The sequence below is a fragment of the Fopius arisanus genome, unplaced genomic scaffold (genome assembly GCF_000806365.1).
Source record: "Fopius arisanus strain USDA-PBARC FA_bdor unplaced genomic scaffold, ASM80636v1 scaffold00082, whole genome shotgun sequence".
NCBI classification, from domain to species: Eukaryota; Metazoa; Arthropoda; class Insecta; order Hymenoptera; family Braconidae; genus Fopius; species Fopius arisanus.
The window spans coordinates 516422-541093 of NW_011887821.1; the positions used below are offsets into that span (position 1 = coordinate 516422).

The following is a 24672-nucleotide window of genomic DNA, read 5'->3' on the forward strand; positions in this document are numbered from 1 at the left end:
TCAGGCATTATTAGTTATTATATGTTACAAGCGACTAAACCAATCGTATTACTGATTGATGACTGTGTCTGACAAACTCACCCAGAGGCAATGACATTGCGAGTTTATATTTCATCGCCGATTCGATTGCAACAGGTCCTCTGTCTTTGTTGCACACCTGCAGATGCATTGGGTGACATTCCAAGTGCAGGCAAAAGCCGTAGCTGTTGACGGGGCGAAGTGCTGACGCTGCACTCAGTGATCCACATTATAACGAATATACAGGGACATTATCCACGAACATTCTGGTTAATTTATATTTTCACATTATTGCCTGATTCAACGTTATATGCTTTGCATAATATGTGCAACGTCGTGTGTTCTCATAATACTCAGCTCAATGAGAAATTACTTAATGCTATTACTTAATTTAATGCTATTTTTGGCGCATAAGAAAATCAATGGCTTTAAGTATTATAGTAATTCTTCAACTGAGATACAGTAGCACAAAACTGACATTCTGAGTCATCATTGGATTGATTTAAAATAAGGATCGGAAGGATTCTAAAAATACCCATTTTTTTAATTACTTTATTTTTCAAATTTTCTTACGAATAGGAATTCCGATTAATAGGATCATTCTCATCTTCGAGTTCAGTCAAGAGCCATCCAGACGCCTGTTTAAGCCGTGCCACGAGGGTTTCCATCCATTTCTGTATCTGAATTATGGCTTTGCTATCGTCAAATCCCGACCAAAAAAAAATACAATTTTGCTTGCAAATGGTCTGAAATGTAACAATGAAAAAATTTTTTTGAAACGTTATGTACGTGTGTATATCCTGGCGAGGGTCGATTTTTTTGCTTTAAACGAGCAGATGGTAGCAGTTACGCCACTGTAAATCCCAGGTAGGAAATGCCAGTGCACAAGCCTGGTGTCGACAAGCCACGGCGCCCGTGACGATGCCAGCGTGGTCTGGGATGCAGACCACTGCCAGCTGATTATGAACACCAACGCTTCCGATGAGCTCAGTGCAGTTGTTTACAAGTCGAGAGTAACTTTCATGTTTAGGGCAGTGCCCTCAGTGCGCGCTTGCTATCTCAGCAGATGTATATCTTCTTCCCCCTGTCCCCTCTGTCCGGCATTTCCTTGGCACACGTCCTCACGGCAGCAAGTTCTGACTGGAGCACAGTCGTATACGAGTTCAGTCCAAGGGCTCTTGTAGTTGAAAGTCCGTCAAACCAGATTGCTGTCCCTGCTCGGTCGCCAATTCTGGAGCCATCTGAGTACCATACCAGCCCTTTGGTGACGGCCATCCTATATCACCCCTTGCCTGGATTGCCTCATTACCAAAGTTGTCCTTGACATCCTTCTGAAAGTGCCATTGCGGTCCGCAAGCATCTCCTCCGCGAGAGAGCAGTCCCTGAAGATCCCCATCCGCAGCACGGATAGCCGCATGACCACAACTAGCTCCTTTCCACTGGCCTTCTAGCCGCAATCTCGCTGCCGAGATTAGTGCCACTTCCTTTATATAGAGGTTAAGCGGCTGCAGAAAGATCAGAGTCTCCAGTGCCGAGCTGGGGATCGTTCTAAGCGCCCCTGTAATCCCCAGCATAGCGAGCCAGCCCGTCGTATCTACCATTCCCCTATGGTAGGCCTTGTTCATAGCCGTCCACTAGACAACAGCAGCGTACATCAGCTGTAGGACCATTCTGCCCGTGTCGATCCATTTTACGACCCCTGACCTTAGCCCCCACGTGTTTCCAAACATCCTCCTGCATGTCCAATACGTCATGACTTTATTTGTCTGCATGGTGATGTACTTTTCCCAGCTGAGCTATCTGTCAAGCCAAACGCCCAGGTATTTTATCTCCCCGTAAAGACCAGTCCTGTGGTATCAATACAGTCGGTCTACGACACACCTCCTCCGATTCGTGAACAACACCAACTCCGTCTTGCATGGGGAATTCGACCATGAGAGGGGCACCACCGCTGAACATAGTCCAGCGCTTCCTACATCTTTCGGTGTTGGATGCCCTCGCTCCTACCAGTTACAAGCAAAACCACATCGTCTGCGTATCCAATGGTCTTCATCCCCAAACCCTCGAGCGCAGTGAGGAGTCCATTTACGACGAGAAGCCATAGCAAGGGCGAAATGACTCGCCCCTCAGGGCAGTCCCTCCCCGCCAGGGCCACAACCGTCCTGTTCCCGAGAGAGGAGCAGACCAACCTGCCCAACTTCACAATTTTCGAGGCCAAGTTGTAATCTGAACCGCCCCCTCTTGGTCGTAGTCGATCCAGTCAAGAGCACCCCTGCCTGTATGACTGAGTCCGGGCAGTGCACCTGGATTAGATATTCCAGGATTTTATGTAGCTGGGTGATAGCTGCAGCATTGAGGAGCTTAATTCCGTCCAGACCTTATGTGGGTCCGCTGGAGAAGGCCCTGCGGAGCCTGGCCGCCCTTTAACCCTTCGATTTCTTGATGTGGTTTTTGAACACCTTTTGTACTTTCCTATCCTGAGTCCAGTCCTCATCGCTATTAGGGCCGAACGCTTGGTTCCAGCGACGCCTGGTCAGTCCTTGTTGCCTTCCGAGTTCTCGATTCCTCCACATGACGTTACTCCCCTGTTTGATCGGGCAGGCTGTCTGGAAGGACTCAGTTAGGGCCCTATAAATTCTCTCCACTTCGTCCTCTAACCTGTCCGTATTCCTGGGCCTCACACATCGTTCATCCAGCCTTTCCTTCAGTTCCCTTCTGCAAGAGCTCCAGTCGGTAGCCTTGGAATTCTTACGCATGAGTCCCTGCTCCGTCACAGCAATGCCTCTGATTTCAAACTTTTTGCGTCGGTGATCAGAGAGTGAATCCTCATAATTCACTCTCCAGTTCACGCACCAGTCCACCAGTCTGCTATCGCACAGTGTAATGTCAATGACACACTGGCACCTAGTAGTAACAGACGTAAGGCTGGATCTTCTATTTAGGCTCTAAAGATCCGCGTCTGTGAGGTATTCCAACTGGGCTGTTCCTCTGTTGTTGTTCTTGTTGCTCTCCCATACAACATGGTACGACTTTGCATCGCAGCCTATGATAAGCGGCAGCTTGTGAGACCTGCCGTAACTGACAAGTTTCTGCAGCTCCTTGGTAGGCGGTAGTTCTGCAGAGTCATCCGGGAGATTCACCGACCAGAAGACGATGTCTTCGATCGGTCCTCCTCCATGTACTCGAACCATAATTGTCCTGTAACAGAAGTTTACCATCCTCCTGGGCCTTTTCAGACAGCAATGCAAGCTCTGGGTCCCAGGCTTTCCCGAGAGAAGAACATTCTTCCGCAGCCAGATCAAAGCCTCTTACGGAGCCCTCGTAAGACCAGGGCTCCTGTATTAGGCATATATATATATGTTTGCCCCACTACGAGGCTGCGACTCAACAGGGCACTCGCAGCCTTGCAGTGCTGCATGTTAATTTAGCATATATTAGCATATCCCTACGTATGGTAGGGTTATGTCGGCTCTCCGCGCGTTGTCCTCCTAACAAGCGAATAATCAAGATGAGTACTACTCAATCCAACAAAAAAAGAAGTAATACTTCAGGATCTCAACCCACTCCGACTATTTCGCCACGTGCTTCAGTGAGAAAAGGACAAGAAGATGAAACTACTGAGTTGATCTCTAATGATCATACTCCACCCATCATCGTGGAATCTAAAAACTTAGAGTTAAAAGACTTAATCAACCTAATAAAAAACAATGCTGGCAACCAAGATTTCAGAATCAAGTACCAGGGTTCGACGTCGTCAATCCAACTCAAATCGAAGGCTGACCATGCTAAGATGGCGAAAACTTTCCTAGATGCCAATCTTAAGTTCTATACCTACGGATTCAATCAAGATAGACTTAAGAAATTCATCATAAAAGGACTGCCTGCATCGTTCTCTGAGGAGGACATAAAGGAGGACCTTAAAACCCATGGAGTTGATGTAATTGCAGTGAGACAATTCATAAAAAAAAATAAAGAACCGTTCTCAACCATAAAACTACCCATATACTCAGTTACAGTGTCACCAGAATCATCACTTGCCAGCTTCTCCAACATTAAGACAATTTTATATCATACCTTCCTGATTGAGAAATTCAAATCCAATGGACAGCCAACCCAGTGCTTTGAATGTCAATCCTTTGGCCACGCGAGCACACACTGCAGCCGCAGCCCAAAATGTGTAGAAAATGCGGAGAAGCCCATGATGCAAAAAGCTGCACCAGTGAAATGGTTAAATGCACCAACTGTGGGGAAAATCATGTGGCCAGCTTTAGAAAGTGCTCATCCCGTGTTAAGTACATGGAGAACTCCACCATGAGGAAAGGGAATGCAGGAGCTCAGTTATCGGCTCCACCAAAATCAGCTAAAAATAATCATCTGGGCTCAATAACCTCATCCAAATCGTATGCAAATGCAGTTAGTAACCAACCATCCTCAAGCAGCCTGAAGGAAGCAACTCTATCATCCAAATCACTCCAGCTCAATCAGATGGAGAAGCTACTCTACACATCACATGAAACTGTTCTGGACTCCCCAACACAAGCCAATCTGGGTCGGCAGCAGCTACTCCACCAGCCACACAGAACATCGAAAACCAGAAACAGAGACCAGAAACCTTTTCTTTCTCGAGTCACTAACGATATAAGTAACATAAAACTCTGCATAGAGGATGCTGGTGCGATTGTTACAGAGTTAGTACAACTAAGCATATTCCAATTAATTGATAAATTAAAGGAAATGATCAAATTATTAAAAACCGCTGAGTCGCCTATTGATCGCCTTACGATAATAGCCTCGTACTCAGACATTTTTGACGTTAATCCTCCAACATGGCGCCAGTAAAACCTATTAACATCATTGCATTGAATATTAACTCTCTTAAGCCGAAGCTACCAGAATTATCACTCATAATTGCTGAATTAATGCCAAAGTTATACTATTTTCAGAAACGAAATTAAGTCCTAATATCAAAAAACTTAATTTACCAAACTTTGTATTCATCAGAGAGGACAGATTACAAAAGGTGGGTGGTGGAGTGGCCATAGCCATTCACTCTTCAATCAAATATAACACTCTTCCTCACTCCATTAAATCCAACACGGAATATGTGGGAGTAGAAATTTTTGTAGATAGTAAGCCCATCCACTTATATTCTATATACAATCCCCCGAATATACAGTTGGACGATGAACTATTGAAAATTCTGCTTAAGCCTGGCTGCTCGGCTATAGCAGCGGGAGATTTCAATGCCAAAGATAAGGCTTGGACTCCAGTTGATCCTAACACTTCCGGTAAAATTCTCTCAAACCTTACCTCATCTTCAAATTTAATTCTTTTCGCTCCCGATGAACCAACCCATTATCCGCCTAATTCAAAAACTCCATCCACCATTGATTTACTACTAACAAACAACCAACAATTAATCTCAAATTTTCAAGTTCTTCATGAATCACCATCTGATCACCTACATTTATTATTCTCGATTTTCGGAAAAACTACTGTTGTTCATCCCATCAAGAGATACAACTTCAAGAAAGCCAACTGGAATAATTTTAGAGATCAACTGGACAACTCACTAATTACTGCCAACCCCTTCTGTATATCATCTAATCTAATTGATCAAAACATAGATTCACTTACCAAAAAAATTGTAGAGACTTGTAAATCAAACACCTCAGTATTTCCTCCCCATCGTAAACCCACTCCATTACCAGATCACTTGACAAAATCAATTAAACAGAAAAATTAACTTAGGAACTACTGGCAAAAAAATAAGGATAATTTCTGGTTGAAATCATGGTTAAATAAGCTAACTAAAGAAATCCACACCAAAATTATTGAATGGAAATAGAACGAGTGGGATAACAAACTCAAAAATGTTTCTCCCAAGGATCACACCATCTGGAGAATTGCAAAAAACTTTAATAATACCCCGAGGCAAAAAATTACTAACTTCAATTTAAACAACAAAGTAGTTAGTGATGATGCTGGTAAGGCAGATACTCTCTGTTCTCACTATGCAAACATTCACCAAACTGCCTCTGAAAGAGGGAATCCTTCATTTGAGCAACAAACAAATGCCTTCATTAACAAAAAACTTTATGCTAGCAAAACGGATATCCCGAATGCATCCCTGTGCAATCCCAAAGAAGTATGCACCATGATACGTAAACTAAAAACGAAATCAGCCCCGGGTAATTCAAATTTCCACTATTCACAATACACTGAACATAAATCTCATTCACGATTAATACAGCCTCATAAACCACACAAATACCGAACTACATGATATAGATGTTAATCTAAGATCTTGGTAGTCAAAATAACCACTTTTCTTTTCTACTATTATTCCCCCCCCCCTCCATCCTCCTTCAACCAGCCACAACTTATAGGGTTTTTTTCTGCAAACATTTTCCCTATTATAAATCTCTTCCATACACCCATACACATAATGTTAATTATTACTTAATGCAAACCACTCATGTAAACTTAGGTATAAAAGCCTCATGGCTGGTGGCCTAGTCTTACCAAGCATCATGTACCAAAAGAATATGTAGATACTGTACATATATTGTAAAAACGACGATTTAATAAACGTTTTATAATGTAATGTAATGTGTTAGCTCAGTGGTAAGGCGTAGGCTTCATAATGTTAGGGTTATGCGTTTGAATCTCGGTTGCGGCGGTCAATTTTTAAGTTAATTAATTAGGTTTTTTCAACGACCAATTTATCAGGGAATGATAAATAGAGGCAAAATTGGCTTGTATCTACGATTAAAAAACTAATTATTTCATTTTTGCCTCTATTTTAATCAATAATTGCTAGATAAGTTGAAGGATTGGTTAAGGATTGGATCCCAGGCTCGGCTTGGATTTTACATTCAAGTTTGAATCAAGGTTGGTCCAAGTTTGGCCCAGGCCTGGACTACCTTCATTTTAGTATCTTGGCTCAACCTTGGATCCAGCTCGACGTCCAAGCTTGAACTAGCGTTACAAACCAAGGAATAACCAAGGTTGGTACAATCTTGAATTCCAAGCTTGAGCCAAGCTAGGTTAGTCTGGGTCCGAGCTTGGGCCAAGCTCGGACCAACGGTTAATCCCCACCTGGGTATACGAATCGTTCGATAGTTTAGTGATTAGGCCCTTGATTTGGTATCCGAACGGTTCCGAGTTCAAACCCAACCGTAGGCGGAATATTGCAAGTTAACAAGATCGGTTTTTTTCATGCGTTGTTAAATTAGGATTTATTAGTTAAGGTATAACTAATGAGAAAATGAGCGTATAATGCTTTTATCACTTGTTTTTTTACAATTTTCAATAACAACTAACAACCCGGCTGCTATTGGTTAGCCAATCTTGAGCCACGATCGATCATTTTTATTGTTGTCCTACTGAACCTATATCTCACCATAAAAGCTTATGGATGCGTTCAACCCTCTCTACTTCTACGTGCCTTATATCATTAATTACATTAATTAAATATGAAATAATGCCGGACGTCGCCTGGCAGCTCGACTTCGGCCAAGTTTCGGCAGTCAGGCCGGACCCCCTGTTATCATCTCAAATTTCAACCGAGCCTGGCGCGGATCTGGTTGAGCATTAGCTCCCAAGCCTTCGGGGCTTGGCTGCCAGTCTTCGACCAAGCTTGACCCGTCGGAATTTTCCTACCTGGTAATGAGTTATTGAAATGTATGGGCATATTTCTTTTGCCATCAATAAATTAATACTGAGCTTCCGAATGGCTTCTATAATATGTTTTTCCCTATGAAATTAGATCTGTTGAGAATGTTGAATATTGTATTTATTGAGAATATACTAGACTAAAATTTTCAGATTGAAACAACGATTTCAATTTCTATCAATTCTGAGATATCCCATACAATCATTTTACACTAAAAACTGAATATCTTCGAAATTAATCCGTCAATTATGTGCATTTTCAATACCATCCATTGCAGTGATGAATGAAAAATCTCATTGAAATTCAAAGCTAATAGTCCGAATATTGCACCGGTGGGAAGACGAACAACAATTTGAATTGAAAAATAAAAAAAATTGAATATTTCAAAAATTTTGTACTGGCAAATAGATATGTTTCAAATCGGAACTTAATAGCTCGATTTTTGGGCGGGTGAGAGAGCGAACATTTTTTTTCTCAAAAATATAAAAGTGGCAATAAATATGATTCCTTTCAGAGTTCATTTTCCAATTTTTGATTGATTTCAAAAAAGCCAAGCATGAAACAAAGAATGACATGAAAAAATACTGAATAGCTTTCATAGTTTTAGGAATAATTTGACGATACGATTCATAAACAATTGCCTACGATTTGACAAAATTGCCAATTTTTGCAGATTTTTTTACTCCCCTATATCTTTTCATCATAAATAAAAAATCACCCATGGGAGAATCACCCAGACATTTTCGAGAAATTTTATACTTCGTACATTTCAAACCATTCTGCATCGTATCCAAGCAAAATTGCATTCTTTATTTATGGGAATTAGATTATTGCAATGCTTCTATTCGAATGCAAAAAGATATAGGTTTGTAGCAAAATTTCGAAAAATTGGAAATTTCGTCAGATAGAAGGTAGACGTTCACGCTAACTTCAGACGTAGATTTAGCTCGACCAGTCAAGGCGTTTTCAAGAAATCGTGATTTATTCATAAATCCTATTTTCGAAATATCTCCAAAACTAAGCACGGTATTCAGTTTTTTTTCTTTTTTTTTCGTCAAGATTGACTCTATTGGACTCGATCGGGAATGGAAAATTGAGTCTTGGACGAAATGTTCGCCCTTTCAGCCGTGGAAAAATTCAGCTATTAGCTCAAATTCGAACGAGATTTTCGGGGTACCACGGCTACGAATAGTGTTGAAGATAAGGCTGATTACACGATTAATTTCGTAGATATTCAATTTTTAGTGTAAAATGATTATGTGGAATATCTCGGAACTGACTGAATCGAATGTCATTTTTTATTTAGAAAATTTCAGTCTCAATACATTTTCAATAGATACAGCAGTCAGAATTCGTAGAGAACATAAATTAATAGGAAAGAAAATATTATTAAAACCATTCCGAAGCTCACCATCAATTTATTGGTAGCAAAGAAAATATAACTGTACGTTTGAATAGCTCATCTACAGTTGTGTATCTGCTGTCGCCTGCTTGTTTTCAGTTATCGTATGTCAACTGATTTTCAAAAAAATTAAATATGAGATAGATCAATAAATATTAGTATTAAAAAATAAGTAAATAAAAGTTTTCTTTACGCCAATGAATAAGACTCGATGATGCCTACATGTGAACCAAAAAGATCCAATTCCAATCATTCTTGGCCGGAAAAGTTAAGAAGAACTTTGAAAAATGTTTTTGTTGGAAAATGATCATATATATACACACAGTAGAGTGGACGCTATAGGCACAAGTTTAAATCTGCTACCCCCTTATCTCACTCGACAAAAATGTATTTAACAATCTGCGCCACGTCGCCACATTGTAAGTCAACGGGAAGACGTGCCAGTGGAGCGGTTCTTTTCCCATTTCAATAATATGGGTTTTCAATCAATTTTGTGCGTTATATTCTTGCATACTTTATGGAGGCAAACAAAAATATGATCGCTGGGAAAGTGCGTAGGAAACAGTTGATATTAACTATTTAATATTTAATCTTATTCAAATAATGGATACCCTGGAAACTCAATACTTAAAATACGCGGAAAAGTTTTGACTAAAAAATGTACTATACCGAAAATACACACATTTATTTATATGACTTCAGTCCGCATCACGATTATTTGCTCAGATATTCGAAATTGTCAATTTAAAAGCATGTAAATCGTAAATGTCGTTGTAAATACAAGAGATATAAAAAAATCTGCTACAATGGAACGTTTGTTTCTGTATAGGAGCATTTTTTATGTTGAACTTTTTCCGGTATCTACCACCATTTAACGACGAATGCTTGATTACTACGTCAGTTATTATAAATGAACCGAACCGACCTCATTTACTCAAGATCTTCATTATCGACATATGTAGATGGCAATTCTTCGAATTTAGAAATGCGAAAATTGTTTCGCCACTGTCTTTTTGGATATTTAACAATAGGAGTACTGAAAGCGATAGCTGCACGTACCAAGATAAAAAGTTATATAACTAAAATAAAGATCACAATTCAGTTTCAATGTAAAATCATGATTATTTACAATGATTATTTACCGAAAATTTTCCAGACACTGTACGACGCACACAGAAAATAGGATATATGTCATTGAGGCTGATAAACGCGTTTCTAATCTCACTGCGCTCAACGCTAAAAACGCGTTTTCGGCCACAATTCCATAAAATATCATCATAGCCACGGCCAAAAAATGATTTTGACTCATGCGCTTTATAATCCTCGCCTTCGGCGCGGACTTTAAGGCCGCACTTATCAGATTAACTTTTTCCGTACTAGGCGTGGAAAATACCATTTCTACGCCTTCATTTTAGAGGACTGTTTTCTCAAGATATTAATCAAAAAGATCATCAGAGGAATTTCTTAAAGATACTTCTAAAGATTTTCGAAAGATATTCCAAAGACACTTTTTTTTTCTACACAGTGCTTTAACAGCTCGACGAATGCCGTCAGCGGTTAGTTACTTCTTTATTCATGAATTATATTTATCGATAATGTAAAAAGATACTTGAATTTCTTTAATCCACATACCAGGAGGTTAAGGTCTTAGCACTAGGACGTAATATAGAATGGAAAGATGTCGATATTGATTACGTGAATAATTTATAACCGTAAAGTCATTCGGTGAAAGGTTAATGAGATAGTAGAAACCTGTGTTACATTACTATACTTGCACCTATGTTATATGTACTATGACGTAATTCCTGAGGTTCAAGGAAACCTGTATCCATTACGAAACCGTCTAGCCCTCAAATCAATCTTAACATTCCGAAAGTCAAGTGCCAAATCATTTCAACCGGAATAACCACTGAAACGAAACAAAATAGTTTCAAAATAGCTGCGACTGCCTTAAAGGATAGAGATCCGTATTTCGATCCGTATTCCGTGTCAAAATATCAGAGAAAAACTATATTATGTCTCAATATTATATGGGAAAATATGCAACGACGATAATATCATAGGATAATATCCTGCGCAATGATACATCCAACGAAAATGTCTCAAACAAAAAGGACAGCGGCAAAAAATATCATAACAAAATGGAACTTATCGAATAAACCAAAAGTTGGATAAATTCATAAGTCCAGAAATCAACAATTACAAAAACAAAAGCATGATCAGAATGAAACATTATGAGAAAGATCAGGTAAAAAGTCCGATGACTCATTTTGCTTTACTGTTCAACAGGCTTAATCAAACGCTCATCATGGTAGGAATTTATACGGATAATCGTCAACTAACCTCTCTTTGAATATTTGTCTTGCTTCAACACAGTATAATTAAAGTCAAATACTATTGGAAGGACATATCTTAGTGTCATTTTTAGTTACATGTTATTCTCGGAGATATTACTGCCAGGAATTGTCCGACCAATCACACAGCCTTTGTCATTGATTGAAACATTTTAGAATCCAATGTGGTGAGATTATGGGAGTTGAAAGAAATTAGCTGTCCGAGAATTTACAATATTTAATAAATTGACTCAATTAGAAACTCATTTTCAAACAGCCTAAACTATTTACAGCGAGGTTACATTTGTTAACAAATCGTGACGGGCTATGGGCAAAGGTCCCTTTTGTGCTCTTTTAGTTCTCGACCTATCGGTTTTTTCATGATTTCGGTTGGAATCGTCTTCTTTTCTGTGTCAAATGGAAGTACCCCTCTCTACTGTGTCGAACAAGACCAGTTAAACCTCATTATTTGTATCCCCTCATTTCGACTTTCGAAAAAAACTGGTCCTTATTAAAGAGCGATATGAATTCCATTTGGGGTTCCATGTAGGGTGGTTCTTTATTCCTAAGATCCAATTTTATTGTACTCAGGCAATTTTATGAAGAAATTGCGTTGAATACAGAAAAATGAGTTTTCTCCGTAAGTTATAGTTAAATGATTCGTCTGTGGTGACCGCTCAGAAAATTCCTCGCAAAAATATCTCTTGTCATTTTTGACGGAACAAAAATATCTCGTGCTATAAGTATCCTATGCAAAAATCTCTCACGCCCTAATATCTTATTCAAAAATGTCGCATGCAAGCATATTTAATTTTGGGTTTTCATTGTCTACTTGCACGGAAAGACAAGTCCAAGAAAAATGACTGTGATGGGAACTAGAATGATGGTGCAAAATGTTGCGATACCAGAATTTCTGTACCTTTTTATCTCTTTTTATCTGTGAACCAAAGGAATTCTAGTATTTTCGCATTTTACACCACGAATCTAGTGCTCGGCACAGTAATTTATCTCGAACTTTTATCGCCGCGAGATCATAAATTTGTCGAAATAGTCCAGTGGAAATCGTAAAAGAAAACACATTTTAGGGGCCCAGGCTGCATCTGTGAAAAATCGATGGAACATTATTGCAGAAAGCTCAGGTAAAAGTATGCAAGTTGCAATTTGAGTCCAAGGGCTGAAAAAAAAACTACTCTCAAATCACGTTTTTCTCGAATAACTCGAAAACTATAGGAAATACAGCCATTGAGGTGAAATCGAAAATTGCAGAGGTCGACTCTACAAAAACTTTCTGAGGTATTTTACCCCTATTTCCAACAGTTCATCACTAAGAGCCACCCAAACATACTGATCGGAAAAAAAATTAAAGGCGGGCAAAAAAACAATAATTTACATTTTGTTTTAATAGAAATATCATTCTGATTCTATTAAGTTTCAATATCAAAATTCAACCCCCATGCAAAAATGATGCTTGCACTTGAAGAGGGTGGTAACTTGAAATTGAATCGATGAATTTCAAAATTTTTTTTTTCTTTACTTTCATTATTAAATGTATAATATATTTTATTAAGAAAATTTCCTTGTATCTACGACAAATCAGGGAATATATGCATTTTTCGCTTTTCTACCCCTAAATCTCGGCTCCCTTTGGGAACCACTGCTAAGAGATGAACGCGTAGTAGCTATATGGGCATTCGCGTGACGTCACTATATGCTAGCTTGTCTACCACGCTGTCCAAATACAGTAAACATTAATTTGGCGCCTATTGGAGTCGTGAATGTGATATTTAAGTTTTGGAGCAGCGAATGAATTATCGTGAATTTTCAGTGGAGATCATCATAACATAATTGAGGTAATTACTTATTCTGTTATCAATAAATATTATCCTAAGTTTTAGAGTTTGCTTGTAGAATAAAGCGTAAGGAATTGAAGCCATTTTTGGAGGTTATTCAAGAAAATGAAAAACAAATGTAGGGTGACTAAATGACCACCACAATTAATTATCTATACAAATTTTTAATGTTCAAAATCAGTTGATGACCACGCACGAAAAAATTTAATAGAAAAGTCTAATGAATTTATTACGAAATTTAATTGAATTTCTGTTGGGAATATTCCTCTATTGAATTTTAAATTTGATTTTAAAATGAAATATATTTAAAAAATCTTGTTTCAATAATTTGATATATGATATAATATAATATAATGCAATATACTAATTGAAAAAACATTAAATATATCATAAAATAATTCTGTCGTATTAAGGAGCTACATGATGCACGGCAAAACAAGTCAAAAAATCAATTTGTTTTGTAACGCACATATAATATTTATACGAAAACTTTTATTTTACATACATATACATATTATAGATATTCCCAAAAAATTTGGAAGAGAGAAAAAAATTCAATAAAAAAATGGCGGAGGTATGAATTTTCTGTTGATGCCTGCTTCTCCATGACAGTGATTTGGAAAGAAAAACTCGATTTCGATCTAAATTTCTAATTAATTGAATTTATAACTTGACAATGAAATAAGAAATCAAAAAAATGCGCTCGTTATTCCATAGATAATTTTATAAAGAATATGTGGTGAAAATTTCAATTAAATCGGTACGTTAGATTTTGAGTTATCGTGTCCACTAGTTTCGAAAAAGTGGTTTCGAGAAAAACGCAAAAGAAGAAAAAAGGACAAAACGGCTACCTAACCCGATCACACTTCTAACTGCTGTAACTTCTAAAATATTTGGCGTTTCATAATGCGGAGTGGCTTAAGATATTCTTAAAAGAATGACGAAATTTTTAAGCGAAAAAAAAAGATTTTTTTTCTATGGTAGTGTAACCCCTTAAAAACGATATTTTAAGGTGGCTTAACAGGTGAGTTTCACATGACTTAGGAAATAATTTCAATTAAAATTGGAAAACAGCCCAAACACTGACATCCACGAGAATTGTTCTTGGCGAAAAACCCCTCGGGAAAGGCACGTAGCTGCATCGCACATTTTTGAAACAGAATTCAGTTCCTTCAGAACATGTTGCAAATATCCGGATTAGAGACGAGCCTTTTTTTCGTTTCAGGTAAACCCCTCGAGAAATTTTCGTCTTTGATAATTGGGATTCAAACACGGCTCCAGAATGAATAGCCCTGGTCTCTGCATTTTGTGTTCCAAAGAAATACAGGAATCCGAAAAAGGTGTCATTTTAAAACAAATGGCGTTAACCACTTTCATCAATAAAAGCAAAAGCCGAGAAGATGATTTTTGGAAATCGTGGGAAAATGGTGACTCGGCGATAGTTCACGAGGTGTGTAGAAAACGCTACTCTGCGTGTAAGGCGACACCACCTTCAATAAAAAGAAGAATAATGGAGACTTCGCAGTCATCATTAGCATCTCTGTTACCCTCAGAATCTGTCTCGTTTAAAACATCAATGGATGACAGCAACAAATTCAATTTTCGAGAGCTGTGTATAATTTGTTCAAAAAAACAATACCCCAATAAAAAGAAGATAAGACGGGTTCAAGATCCTCTATTGAGGGATCGATTCATAAAAATGGCGGAATTGAACGATGACGAGGGGAGCCTAAATTTCTTCAATTTGTTGAGAAAGACTCCTTCACTTGTAGCAGTACGCGCCGTTTATCGTAAGGCTTGCTATGAGAAATTATTTCATCCAGTCAATCATCAACATAACTACAGGCGACTGTAAATTCGATCCGACAATTAACGGGATGACGCAAGCTATAGAAGATCACCTTCGAATCCTTGAAAATAGTGGTCCCACGGGGAAATTATGGATTCAATATTTTAAAACAGTGTTAGTTCTGTTGAAAATAATTGAGGCAGAAAGATTAGGTGACTGGAATTTGCACTTACAGGCTGTAAAGGATACAATACCGCTTTTTCATGTCACTGGGCATCATGCCTACGCGAAGACTACACACATCTATCTCCAGGAAATGGTGAATTTAGAATTGAAGATGGAGCACAATGAATATGTGGCCTTCACAAGAGGTGGATATTTTACAATTCGTCGATCGGATAAAGTCTGGGCAGGACTTTCGAGGGATCTTGTAATTGAGCAAACTCTGAATAGGTTTTTTGGCACGGATTTGAAGCACGGAAGAGGAGTTACGCCAACTGTTGTGAATCGTTACTTACTCGCTATGCCGTCTGCTGTAATTATTATGGAGGCCCTGGAAGAATATCTTGGTATGAGAACATCTAATAGTGAACAGCATATTGATCTCAGATTAAGTAGGATACAACGAGATAGAGAAGATGTCGAAAAACTCATGTTTTGGTTAAACTCTCATAACCCATTCTATTTTTTAGTGTCTCTTGCTACTGGGGTAATTGGAGGGCCATCCATCAATTGCCACCAAGCAATAGAGAAAGGACTCAAGTCAAGTACAACTGTGATTGGTAAAAATCCACAGTAGGTAACCTTCTCACGATCGTTCAAGGCGAAAAACCACGCATTGGCTAATGGAATAAATACTAATGGCGAAGATTTGCCAACGAAGGTGGACACCCATCTACTATTTCAAAAAATTTCCGTTCTCTTCAGTGGTAACTCGGACTTGACGAAAAGAGCTCTCGCTCATGAACTGTCCCCCTTTCCTTCGAGCATCTTTGATGAGAAAGGATGGCTAAGGCAGAGTAAAAAATCAGAGCTGCACAAAGAATTACCTCCTGCGATCCAAAATCACTCGTTATTGGAAGAATGTCAATTTGTAATTGATGGTGGATGGCTATTGAGACAAGTGTGCTCGCCTCATGGGAAAACTTATACGGAGATATTTGAGATCTACGAAAAGTACATCCGCGAGTATTACAGGAATGATGCTGTGGTAATTTTCGATGGGTACAAAAACGATGTAATAGGAGTCAAATCGTATGAGAGACTTAGAAGGAAGGAAAAATCGTTTGCCGCTGATGTTGTGTGACGCGCATCGTTTTCTTGAAGAGCGAGAGAGCCGCGCCCAACCCACGAATCCCACGGAAAGTGGCGAAAAGTTAACAACTAAATAATGATAACCATAAAATAAAATTCTCGCTCGCGATTATCCCGCTTGACCCGGAGGTTACGCCAAGGCGGATCGAACAGCGTTTCCCTCCGTTGAGGTGGTCGCGAGTGTTTTCTCGGCCATGGTTTATCCGAAAACCACGGCTGATCGCGTGTGGAGGATTTCTCATCCCACAGGGCCGTCCCTGTGGAGGTTTTGGGACGATGTCGCGTGAAGGAAGACGTGAAAATCCCAGGGGAAACCGCCGAAAACCCCCGTGGGACCCGAGAAATTTATTCGGTTAACCTTGAGGGATGTCCATGCCGTCGCGGCTTCGAGTGTTTACGCCCACTCCGCTCTGCTCAACATTGAGCGTGAATTCCAGCCCAACGGTGCTGAGGAAATCCCGTTTTCGAAAAAGGGAGATATCGCTGTCCCCTTCAACGGTGGAAATCCCCAATTTCGGGAGGATGTTCGTGAATATTCCCCCCTCGCTGGTGGAGTTTGTCCGATGCCGACCGGTGAAGGCGTTGAGGCGTCGGGAATTAATTTCCGTCGGAAAATTTTCACACGCATACCAGGTACGTTGGGCGTAGCGCGATCTCTCTCGCACCCTAGCTTCCATCTCTCTTGCTCTCTCGTGACGCCTCTTCTAGGCTCTCCGAGGATTTCCTCGGTGATCTTAAAATTCCTATTCTACTACTTTATTTCATTTTTTGTGCTGGGAATAATCCCGGACCTCTCTCGAGGGCCCGCGGAATTACGTGGAGTTGGAATTGCTAATCCACCTAGGGGAAAAATTTGTAAATTAAGCCCTTTCATGGGGCCCTAAATCCCTTCGGGAAAATCCTGAGCCTCTCCTGAGGACTCATGGAATTATGGGGAGGTCTTCAATAGGAAAATTCATAATAAATTATTTTTACAGGGTCCTGAGTTTTCAGAGAAATCCCGAGCACCCTCCGGGGCCTCGCGCACTTAGCAGGGGTTACTTTTTCTCATTTTTTTCTACTTTGCGCTTTTTTTTGGAATTATCCCCGCCACGGCGGGGGGAAGCAATACCGTTGACTTTGGTCAACCGGGACATTTCCGACAACAGTGCTCGACTTTATTAAATAAAGTAGATAATTTTTGGAGAAACGTCAGTGGAGTTCGAGAATTTACTTTTGAATGTTTTCGCTCTTTTCCCCGAATCCACCTCTCTCTCCACAACCTAACACACTGAGCAGCGCAGGCATCCGTCACCACTCCCTCAACCCCCTTGCTGAATTAGATGTAAGTACGGGTTAGTGATACGATTTGCGGTTTTAAATTAGGTTTAGGTTTTCCAGTTGCTGATTTCTCGATCCGGAAAATTAGCTGGCGCCCGGCAACCTTTTTTTTTGATCCCGATTTTAGTTAAGTTAGTATCGGCGAGGAGGTCAGAGGGAGGAAGGGCGAAGGTGATGGGCATTTTCGGTCGCTCAGGAAAATGTCACGTCACAGTTGATATTGGCCCACAAAAAAAGATAATTGTGACAAAGGACGAGTTTTTCTCGAAAATCGTTAATAAGTATAAATAGGTGAAAGTATTATCTGCACATCTCAATGAACGAGGGATTACAACAAGAGTTGCTGAGGAAGATGCTGATGCACTCATCGTGCATACCGCTATTGATATGCACAGACAGAGGGAAGCTGCTGACAATCTATCGTGATAGTTGACAGCGATGTTGACCTGCTTATTTTGCTAATAGGCCTAACTCATGATGATGAAAATATCCATTTCTACAAAGTCATCTCTTCGGGTCAAAAAGATAAAAAGATTTATTGCGCCAAGGATAACAGACATTTCAAATCCTACATCTTATTTGCACATGCATTCGCTGGCTGCGACTCGACAAGTGCTGTTTATAATAAAGGCAAAAAAAAAGATCCTCTCTTCTATCAGAGAATGAAAATCTACGCAATTCGATTTTCATTTTTTATGAACGAGGTAATAGCTGTGATGAGCTATATGCAACAGCGGAAGAAATCATGAAGCGCTTCTACGTAACCGATGAACGCATTAATCTACCCATTAATGCTCGGCGCTTTGAATTGTTTCGCTCTTTAGTCGGCGGTGCTACAAAAGATGTATTCCAATCTTTACCCCTTACCGAAGCTGCTCTGCTACAACATACCAAAAGAGTGTATTTTCAAGTCCAACTGTGGCTTAATAATAAATTGAATCCAGAGGAATGGGGATGGGAGCGATTGGGACCAGAGAGCACAATATTGGTTCCAACGGAATCGACCCTACAGGCTGCTCCAGATGATCTGTTAGCTAAGGTGAGTTGTATCACCAACCTCCTCTTCTATTTGCCTCTAATGATCTCCATGAAAGAGCGTATTTCAAGACAACGGTGATAAGAATGTTAGAAACGTCCCTCGCGACGTTTGATTCTTTCCAAATGACAATTTTTGCACTGATTAGTCTCCCTAGGGACGCTTGCGACATTTGATTCTACCCCAAGTGAATATCATTACAGAAAACTCATTCAACTCTCTCCATATTTAAAAACACCTGAAAAAGTTCAATGAATTAATAGTTACTGTCCAGGTTACAATGTAGAACTAACCGTGACGATTCATCATGGGAAAATTATTTCAGGTCTCTTGTAAGTGCATCAAATCGAACTGTGCAACAGCTAGATGCGTCTGCAAGAAAGCCGGAATCCATTGCATTCAGCTTTGCAAGCATTGCAATGATTGTGATAATTGCACCAACCTCCGGATATTCGCTAAATTGCCGGAAGAAGAACGAGATAATGATTTGGATTTGGGTGACGATGATAATGAACGAGGAGAAGGAATCGAAGAAGACGATGATGATTTTTTCGAAATTAATTTTGACTATTTTTAATATCTGTGTCCACTACATTTTTTACTACCATTCGATCCTATCAGCATGAGCAAATAACAATTTGATTTACCTATTACAAAAAAGTCATTTAGCACCAATTCTTCTTTTGATTCACTTTTAAAATTTAAAATCCAAAATTTGTCTCAATTATTCACATTTGATGTACTCAGAATCGAATTAACCGCAATGATTCACTGTTATCTGTTGAACCGTTTTTTTTAAGTTTCAAATTCATTAAAAATACTCAATGACTTGAATTTGGCGATGAATGTCCTTTTCGTTAAAGTTGTTGTATCGCGAAAGTGCGTATCTTTTTATCTTTTGCGTATCTGCAACAAGTTTGTCCGCTGTCAAACGGGCCAGTTTAGAACACAATCTTTTGACGGTATATACTCTCAATATATAGTCTGTATATAGTCTATATAGTCTGATTACATTGCGCATGAATAGCTGAAGCATAACTATATATGTTCCATATTAACTATTTTCAATTATATAAATTTATGAATTTTCGATAATTATATCGCGTAAACCAAATGGTCAATCGATTCGATTTTTTTCCCGGTATTTCCTCCCACGATATATATTCCACTTTTTTTCAAGTTTTGAAACAGTCGAGCCGTTGATTTTTAAAAAATTCTAATCGGTGAAACGTTATTTGAACATGTGTTCAATCACTCGAATTTCAAAAATTTATATCGCAAGTTCAAAAAGGTCAACCGCAAGCGGAAAGGGCTCATTTTGTAGCTAATTTTTCAATCTATTCACCATAAAATTTTCAACGAAAACTGTCGAAAAACAATCGAAAACAACATTAAGCACATTGAAAAACCTGAGCGCGCGAGATATATATATATATGTATAGAGAGAAAGAGAGGGAGAGGGAGAAAGAGAGAAGTCTTTTACTTTCGGAACCTCCAAAGCGATTTCTTTCCTCGCATTCAGTTTGACAGAACCTGACTGTGACGGCACGGTATGTACACTGTGTACGCTATATATACAGGGTGTCCGAGATAAAATTGTACACCCAAATAACTGTTGAATGTGGGTAGTAATCGAAAAATCTTTCAAATAGAAGTTGTAGGGCTCCAAGTGGGAAAAATAATAAGATATGTTTTGAGCATTTAAGTCTTCATGTTTTTATGCTACAAGCATAAGTTCATTTTTTTCATATGGGATCAAAAATTTTCTTGTAACAAAAGTTGTTGTACTCGATGAGATGAATCTAATGACGTCACACATAATGTGTTTTTTATGCTTTCCGAACATTTTCCCATGCGCATACCACATCGAGGCTGTTAATTGACGATAAATCAGATGGTAAAAAGAGAGGTTTATAAAAACTTCCAAAATAACGCCAATTGGTTTATTATTTTATTCGTTGGCAAGCCAATGACCTAAGAACAGGAGACATGGAATCTCAAGAGGGAGAGGAGCCAATATTCTTTGCGGAGAATGTTGAATTGAACAAACGTATAATTCATATCCGCAAACAATTCGTACCAAAAAACATATCGAATTCATACGGAATGTAATGGGAATAGTAATAATTTGCTTCTGAATTCGAATCTGTCGATACTGAACATTTGATAATTTCACATGGCATTCGCTCGCTGTAGTATGACTGACAGCACTCTAGCTCAGGGCTGGGCAATCTCTGCTCTGAAAGCAAGTCGTGCTCCAGATGTCTACTAGGTCTTTGTACAGGGTATACGAGAGCCCATGATATCGAGTGATGGGTCTTTACGACTGATGATCCTAACGGCCCCTCTGCTGTGGATCCACCTGTTACATCTGGCAATTCATTGTCAAAGTCACCGGCGTGGAGGTAGCGTTTAAGAGAAAGAAAAGAGGACAAATGTCGCTGAAAAAAGGGGAACGCTGGGAAAAGAGTCAAAAATGGAAAATTTGAAATTTTCCTTGCCATCATGTTTTTATTTATTTTCCACGGTGACATGACAAATAAAATATAAAAAAATTTCGTTCAATTTCAGAAGTGAGGAACAGAGAAACAGAAGTGAGAACCACAATGTCATGTTCTAGTGGTCCCGCAATTACTTATTCACGAAATAAAATTGGTAAAAATAAAAATGTTAATCCTCTAATAAAAAAGTCATGGAACAAAATCTGTCACCGATCTATTTCGCCTTAACATGATTATATATATTATCATCATGGCAAGCTATATAGCTTGGATTGAGAACAGACAAATATAATAAATATAATATAAAATATATATATATGATATATATTGTGACGTATTTTGCCCTCTGCGGAAGAAGGGACAAATATACGCAGCCCTTGGTGACCAACCCAAAATGACAAATGTTAGGCATCACGACGTTTTTGATAAAATGGCCAAAATCGAAATTAATAAATAACAATAAGGACAGTTGCCGACCAGTCAGTATAGAACGTAAACAAATGCGGATAATAACCGAAAAGGTTACCGGCAAAACAAAAATTTCGAACGTCGACACAGTACAATCCCACTTTCAATGCTGTAATTACAAAAATAATATTTAACAAATTATGTAGAGGGATATAAACGGCTTCACAGGCCACGAAAATAATAAATTGTAATTTCCAGGGAACAAAACATTGATGACCTCAAAACCTCAACGTCGTGGATATAAGAAAAAATCAATATGCCAGGCGGCAATACGATAATTAAATAATAGAGACAATCAGCTCAAAATTATAATAATGAAATGAAATATTGGAGAGGCAACAGTCGTTGTAAAAATCAATCGAAAGCGCAGAGCACTTAGATCGAGAAAAACTCGGAAAGTAATCACAAGTTAACCAAATATAAAAAGTTGGCAAAATTGACAAAAATCTCTACCGAAAGAGATTATACAAATCGAGAAATCTTAACACTATAAAACGGTGTTAAATGCCTTGGACAATTAATCTGATAAAACTCACAAAATTCATGAAATCTGAGATCGTTTCTGTTTGTTCGTTGTTCATTTTAACAAAACATTTTTAATAATTTTATCGATAATCCAGTCCCACAAGTCCTGGGCAGCAAATGTTTTCTCCAAAATTGTTCACTTTCCTCTCTGGTCTCCTTACAATAAAAGTAATTCGCCAAAATACAAAATCGAGCATCAACGAAATTCGCTGTCACCAGCTAGACGTCCAAACGAGAAGTGTCCGCTAACGGCGTAACGGCCAATATTAATATTGCCAATAATAACGAAGCATTCTCCAAAAATAAATCCACATTTGAGTTCAACATTAAAAAAAATTAATAGTTGGACCCCGTAGTTGTTAATTAGAATCATGACATCAATCCGTTACATTCTTCAAGTCTCGCAAATACAAAAATTATGTGGCATGGAGTTAAACGGTGACATATATTCACCGTGTAGTTCCAATTGCGAGTCTCTCAATTTGTGGGTTCGCACGCTGGCGCCATCACTCGGTTACTTCGTGTAACTCCTTGTGTACGGCGGAAATTCCAAAAATTATCCTTCTATATCTTGTGCTTCTCCAAAAAGAAAGCCATGTAACAGAACCAAAAATGCCTCAAAGAATCCGAGATGAGCGGTCAGATATGGCTCGACGCTGATCACAAATAATAAATCCGAAATAACATCATATAAAAAAATAAAACAAATACACTGTTGCCCCGCCAATGGTTTACATCCTGTTTGGACCTCAGAAGACCCGACGAATGGTCGAAAATCAAAATACCACGTTATAATATATTGTGTATCCCCCTTAGAATCATTTACTTAAAAAGGGTTTCTAAAAAGAAAACCTGTCAAATCTGTCTAAGTACGCTTGTCTGCTTTTCTTTTTTGGAGTATCAGAAATATTAAAAAGATCATCGTCTGTATTCTCCTTAATTAATAAACTCTCCGCCATAGTTACTAATTATTTAAGTGTTGACTCCCTTTATTTCCACTGTAACGAGCATCGGGGATGCCCGTTAGAATCCCCAATAAAATAAGAAATCGGGAGAGAGTGAGACAATCGGGACGTAGTTTAGGTTCAGGAAAATTAGGATTTCCCCCTTTCAGGGTGGTTTAGAGTAGGTACAGGATACAGGGATTTTTAGAGGATGGGAGAGTAAGCCCTCCGGGTCGGGTAGGTTCGGCTAAATAGCCGGCGCTCGAGAAAAAAAGAGGGGGTTTAAGGGATTAATTGGTACGGGTGGAAGGCCGTACGGGGTAAAAATATTAGCAACCCCGACGGAGTGCCAAAGACTAATTACGGGTGGAAGGTCGTACGGGGTAGACTCAGTCACCACCCCTACGAATTGCCAAGACTGCATACGGGTGGAAGGCCGCTCGGGATAAAATCAGTCGTTATCCCGGCGGATGGCCAAATTAATTAAGGGTTAGGAAAATAAAACTAGGTTTAAGATTTAGGAATAAGGGTCTTTTAGTCACGAGAATCCCGGAGAACCGATCCGGAAAAGGAAATGAGGGCGATAAGTAAATTTTAGGGATGGGGAATTAATTCAAATTTGAATTAATTCTCCCGCGAAGGGCTTGACCCAGAATAAGGTAGAGGGATCCACCAATCGACACCCGATCGATTGGTAAGCGTGATTAGGGGGTCAGCGCAACGCGACACTGACCTCCGAAAATCAGTTCCGCATTAACCTCGGAAACATCCACACGGGAGAAAAAGAATAGTAAGTAGTGAGACGTGATAGTGCACCATCCCGAGAACGCTAGGACAATTAGCTGCAGCCAGGATGGTCCTGAAGAGAAAGAGGAAGGCAGCAAGAAAATCCACAGTGAGTTTTTACGGCCTTAATTAAAGATTTTTCCCCGTTTTTGGCGGCTCCCCAATAAATTATTGGCGGTCAGAGATTTTTCCGAGCCATGGGAATGGCGTCGGTTGTGTCCCCCAAATTTTGGGTCGTTTTGAAGAGGTCGTGGAGGGTTTTTCCGAATAATCTCGGCCTACATTATCCCCCAGTGCGGTTGGGAGGTCATTAGTGCAAATTGTTAGCTTTCGAGGGTATTTGTATGTGAATTGTGGGTGAATTTGTCCACGGCCGACGAACAAGGCCCGTGGTTCTCCCTCGTGGCGCCATCGAGACCGCCAACGAGTGGCTACGAGCAACAGGTGGGGAATCGCGCGTTAAATTTCCGCGTGGTTATTAATTACGCCTGAATTTTCGTGAGAGTGTGGGGAATGATGTCCCGGACCAGATGGTCAAGGGTTTTCCAGAATCTGCTGAGCAGATTCCGAGTTATCGAATTTAAAGTGAAGTTAGATTTATTTTGTGTATTTCTCCTCGCTGCTAACCGAGCAGCGAGGCATAGTGCCGTCTCTCTCTCTCTCTCTCTCTCTCTCTCTCTCTCTCTCTCTCTCTCTCTCTCTCTCTCT

General features: G+C 39.4%; 2 protein-coding genes across 5 annotated transcripts in view; one reads left to right on the top strand and one right to left on the bottom strand.

Moving 5' to 3' along the window:
* LOC105270258 (beta-1,3-galactosyltransferase 5) overlaps window positions 1-24672 on the top strand; it is a 113702-nt gene that overhangs the window by 12524 nt on the left and 76506 nt on the right. The gene's annotated exons all lie outside the window — the stretch shown is intronic.
* LOC105270263 (uncharacterized) lies at window positions 2442-3209 on the bottom strand. Its single transcript, XM_011311094.1, has 2 exons — window positions 2995-3209; window positions 2442-2922 (listed from the first exon to the last, which is right to left on the bottom strand). The coding sequence occupies exons 1-2, from the start codon at window positions 3207-3209 to the stop codon at window positions 2442-2444; spliced, it is 696 nt and encodes a 231-aa protein (XP_011309396.1).